The sequence below is a fragment of the Camellia sinensis genome, chromosome 7, assembly GCF_055761805.1.
Source record: "Camellia sinensis isolate YWXY chromosome 7, ASM5576180v1, whole genome shotgun sequence".
In the NCBI taxonomy this organism is placed as follows: domain Eukaryota; kingdom Viridiplantae; phylum Streptophyta; class Magnoliopsida; order Ericales; family Theaceae; genus Camellia; species Camellia sinensis.
Window position 1 is genome coordinate 13830562 of NC_138967.1, and position 5473 is coordinate 13836034.

The 5473-nt window shown below is 31.8% G+C and overlaps 1 protein-coding gene across 1 annotated transcript; it reads left to right on the forward strand.

Moving 5' to 3' along the window:
- Positions 1–3307: 3307 nt before the first annotated feature.
- Positions 3308–4978, forward strand: LOC114277554 (putative aspartic proteinase GIP2). Its single transcript, XM_028219448.2, has one exon. It carries the CDS (start codon positions 3486–3488, stop codon positions 4791–4793), a length of 1308 nt encoding a protein of 435 aa, XP_028075249.1. The 5' UTR covers positions 3308–3485; the 3' UTR covers positions 4794–4978.
- Positions 4979–5473: the final 495 nt, after the last annotated feature.

A 5473-nucleotide genomic window follows, 5' to 3' on the forward strand; every position in this document is an offset into this window, starting at 1 on the left:
TACACGGAGAAAAAAATGGTGCTTTGATGATGGAAATTTACCCAGATCTAGCGGGTTTCTTTCATTGTTGTGCTAGCTTAATTCTTTCAGTTTTGTTCATCTTTAATCTAATTCCTTTTAAATAATCTAATTCCTTTTAACATTTGGATTTTATTGTTATTAAGGTATGACATCATCTGATAAGCCAGAGACAATTGAAAAGGATGCAAAGGAGAACTAATATAAAGAAACTTACAAAGATACATTTTGAGAGATTATTTTTTGAAGAAATTGTTGCTATTCTTCATTTGAAATTGGAGAACAAGAACTATGATTTGAATTTGGAATTTGGAAACTTTGATTTTCAATTTTTGTAGAATTTTACATTCTATATACTGATGGTTTGGAAATCGAGTGCCTTTGATGTGTAGATATCAATTTTTTTCTTTTTTTATATGATTGGATGACATTTAATTTTTTGTGCATTTTTAGTTATGAAATTAAATGGTTACAAAATTTCTAACTTTGATTTTTAGCGACGAAAATGTGTGATAGAGAAAGTCATTTATCTTTTAGCGACCAAATATAATAGTTGTTAAAAATATCATTATTTTGCTTTTTGCGATCAAATTGGGACATTTTGGGACAAAGTATTAGTGGGCAAATGTTTAGTTTTGCAAAATTAAACATTTTGTGACCATATAGATTTCGTCGCTAATTGCCATTTTCAGCAACACTTTTGAAAATTGATAACTAAAAGTCAATTTTGACTTTCCTAGGCGCACTTTTAGAAACGTTTTCAGTGCCCAATTTATTTTTGTCATTAAAAGCATTTAGAGACCAAAAACATGGTTTTAGGGAGCAAAATAATTAATCGCCAAAAGTTTTATATGTTGTAGTGACTCCTTATATGACATGAGGTAGGGGTGTATTACCATAAGCTCATTCCAAACCCAACCGGTAACCATCCTTAATAAGTATGTTTCGTTGAATGGTTTGAGATAAAAATAAAAGTGAATTATATAATTAATAATATGTAAATATATATTTTTTATATATATTTATAGGCTTGGTTATGGTCCTTTCAATAACATTCATCATTATTCTCACAATTTTTAAAATATAATTGGTAAATCATTCACAGTGTATTGTCTTTATAAACGTTCTCTTTATAATTAAATTTTCAAATTATGTACGTGTACTGTATTTGGTGCTTTGGATCAATATTTTTTAGGAGCATACGTTCTTGATGATTTAACGTTGTTATTATGAGGTCTGAAATTTGTTCGCTTCTAATTTAACACAACAATGTTAGGTGGTCTTTAAAATAAATAAATAGATTTATGGGTGGTCGATGTCATGTTCAGTTTGAAACCGTACTATGAGATTGTTTGGGGTGTTCTAAATAAGTACACTTTTTATCTTTTTGGACTAAAAAATTGAGATTGAAAATATGGATGTTTGGGTTAATTTTTTGATTTTTTATAGAAAAATGTGTAATAAAAAATTGTAAAAATTGATTTGTAAGGAAAAATTCGAATGGGGAGTTGTGCAGTCGTAATTGTTGACTTTTGATAAATAGTATTAACTTTTTAACTTTTTAAATAATTTTTTGACTTTTTGATTTTTTTACAAGTTTCCAAACCTGGCCATATGTACATTTTTTAGGTATGGTCAATAAATTTGAAACTGTACTACAGTACTTTATTTTTAAATAATTTTTTAATAAAATTATAAAGGACTTGAGTCGAGCAGATTCTCAAACTTATTTCAAAATATACTAGGGGTCGTTTGGTTTTCGCGTTGGGCTAAAAAATTATAAAAAGATAAAAAAAAATCAAAAAATCACAAAGGGACAAAAATCACAGAAAGACAAAAAATTTTTTGCTATTCTAAAACCAAGTAAGAATACCAAACGAGTAAAAAAATCTCAAGCTAAAAAAATTAAAAAATCAATTAAAAAAATCATTGCCAAACGAGCACTTAAATTTGACTTGTATGTATTTTTAGAACTCAAACGGATTATAATTGAATCCAACTCAAGTAGATTGATTTTTTTATATATTTTTATTTTTATAATACATATCTATACTATATATTAAGTAAAATGGGGTTTTTAACCCCAAGCTTTGTGGGAGCTCCAATCTCCCAATCTAATTTTTTGATTTAAAAAAAAAAACCTTAGCATTTATTAACTTATCCCAACTCCCAAGTCATACCCTCATAATAACACTTTAATGTATTAAAAACGAACATAAAAAAAATTCTTTAAAATCCAACACATATGAATTTCTTGAAAAGTCTCAACACATGTGATTATTATCCCTCATAATAACACTTTAATGCATTAAAAACAAATATAAAAAAACATTCTTGAAAAATCCAACACATATGATTATTATTAAAATATTAAACTTTAATATAATATAATAAAAAAAAATATTTAATTCCTTAAAAAGTCTAACACATATGATTATTATCAAAATATTAAACTTTAATATAATATAAAAAAGGAAAAAAAAGAAGGCATTTAAAAAAAATAAAAAAGACATTTAAAAATCACAATTCACATATATAGATAATTATAAACACAATCCGTGCATAACACGGGTGATATGTTAATATCTATACTATATATTAAGCAAAATGGAGTTTCTAACCCCCAAGGCCTGTGGGAGCTTCAATATCCCAATCTGAATTTTTTAAAAATTTTATTTTAAAAAAAAACTCAGCATTTATTAATTTGGTCAAAATTTCCTGGTCAACATTTATTAACTTTTTTCAATCCACATGTCTTTTCACATGCCTGCATTTATTGATTTGGTCAAAAACTCCTGATCAGCATTTAAAATTATCTCATATAAATAATTATAGATACAATCTGTGTATAATTACTGTAATACCTTTTTCAACTTCTCCTATACACTATAGTTAGTGATAAGATTGTTAAATTATTTTTATAAAAAGTCTTAAAAAACATAATTTATATATTAAAAAAAATATAAAACAAATACAAATATCTAAAATTATCCCGTACATAGCACGGGTGATAGGCTAATAAGATTATTAAGCCAAATGGTGAGTTACTAAAATTTAACTTTAATACTTAATAAATTTTAAAATGTCAATTTAATCTTATATACCTAATAATCTCAAATAAAATTTTAATAAACTGAACACGTGTCCCAACCCAATAACTTTACTGGTTTTATGATGTTCCTTATCAAACTACTTTTTTTTTTTTTTATTTTTTTATTTTTTTATTATTTTGGATAACAATAAGAAGATGAGAAAAAAAAAAAAAAAAATAGCAAATGAATGTCAAACTTCAACTCCTATACAGTGTCGATGTGCTGAGTTGTCTTTCCAAATCGCCATCCTTGACCCTCTATAGGCCTTAGTCTGCAAGCCAACCAATGTCGACTCAAATCTTATCCATCAAGACAAGCTATAAAATGTCCATAGCATTGCACTAGTCCTCTTCAAAAACAAAGACATCACAACTCATGGCTTCCTCATTATTGCATTCCACCCTCCTCTTCTCTCTCCTATTGATCTCTTCGGCATTCGCACAGACCTCTTTTAGGCCCAAAGCACTTATTCTTCCAGTCCAAAAAGACCCTTCTACCCTCCAATATCTCACCAATCTCAACCAGAGGACTCCTCTTGTCCCTGTCAACTTAACACTAGACCTTGGTGGCCAGTTTTTATGGGTAAACTGTGAGCAAGGCTATTCCTCCTCCTCTTACCGCCCTGCTAGGTGCGGCTCCGCCCAATGCTCACTTGCTGGCTCTAAATCATGCACCACAGAGTGCTACTCTGCCCCTAAGCCAGGGTGCTACAACAACACATGCGGTCTCCTACCCGACAACACCGTCACACACACCTCTACGGGCGGTGATCTTGGTTCCGATATTGTCACTGTTGAATCCACTGACGGGAAGAACCCCGGGAAGGTTGTCTCTGTGCCTCATTTCCTCTTTGTTTGTGGGTCTACATCTCTGTTGGAAGGCCTTGCCAGTGGTGTCAAGGGCATGGCTGGCCTTGGAAGGACTAAAATTTCACTCCCTTCTCAATTCTCTACAGCTTTTAGCTTTCACAAAAAGTTCGCTATCTGTTTGAGCTCTTCAACAAGATCTAATGGCGTTGCGATCTTTGGTGATGGACCGTATATGTTTCTTCCTAATATTGATGCCTCAACCTCTCTTGTTTACACCCCTCTCATCCGCAACCCGGTAAGCACTGCCTCGGCTTCTTTTTCTGGTGATGCCTCTTCGGATTACTTCATCGGAGTCAAATCCATCAAGATTGGCGAAAAAAACGTACCCATAAACACTACTTTGCTAACCATTGACAGTGAAGGCAATGGTGGAACCAAGATTAGCACTGTCAATCCCTACACAGTCTTGGAGACTTCGATCTACAAAGCTGTCACTAAGTTTTTCATCAATGAGCTCTCTGGCGTCCCAAGAGTGGCATCGGTAGCACCTTTCGAGGCATGTTTTAACTCCAAGAACATATCAAGCACGCGGGTTGGGCCAGGTGTGCCTGCCATTTTTCTTGTATTGCAGAGTGAAACTGTGTTTTGGAGTATCTATGGTGCCAACTCAATGGTGCAGGTGAGTGATGATGTTTTGTGCCTAGGATTTGTGGATGGTGGTGCAAAGCCAAGGACTTCTATTGTGATTGGAGGGTACCAACTTGAGGACAATCTTCTACAGTTTGATCTTGCAGCATCAAGGCTAGGGTTCAGCTCATCACTGTTTTTTAGGCGAACAACTTGTGCCAACTTCAACTTCACATCCAATGCTTAGAAGCATGAATTAATGTTTGTATACATTGTCACAATTTAAATAAGAGGCCATATGATTGCTTGAGGTAGCCTCACATATGTATGCATTTGTTAATGCAACTATTTTCAATAAATTTGGTGCATTAGATTGTTAAGTTTTTTGTGGATATTATAATTAATAATATACAAAAAAAATTTAATGTCAAATGATGTGTTATAATGTGAATTTTATTTTAAAACAAAGCAATCATGATTTATTTTATTGTGATAATACAAACACATGTATGGCTTTTGATGTTGAATTTTCTGTTGTTTCTTTGATTGCATATTGATGCTTCATGTCCACATCTGAGAAGAATATCTATGCAGATATTGGGCAGATTAGGCTTGGTCCTTAGCTATCACTGGTGTTTGAAACTATTTTCTTTGATTGATATTGAGGGGTTTGGAGTGATTGAAGTTGTTTGTTGTGTTTCTTTCTTGATTATGTTTGTTTCCAGTGGGTGACTCACCAGCTGCTTCTTTGGCTTTCACCCTTTGTTGATGTAATTTGCTTGGCTTTGCTCATCAATAAAGTTTTTTGGCTAATCAAAATTTTAAAAAAAAATGTATGCAGATATACGGGTATTTAATCTAAGCTAAATGAGGCTCCGTTTGGGAAGAAAAAAGTCAGGTTTTTTTTGGTTAAAATAGCCACAAAAA

Excerpts from the sequence above, each read along its gene's own strand:
- LOC114277554 (XM_028219448.2), top strand. The coding sequence starts at position 3,486 with ATGGCTTCCTCATTATTGCATTCCACCCTCCTCTTCTCTCTCCTATTG.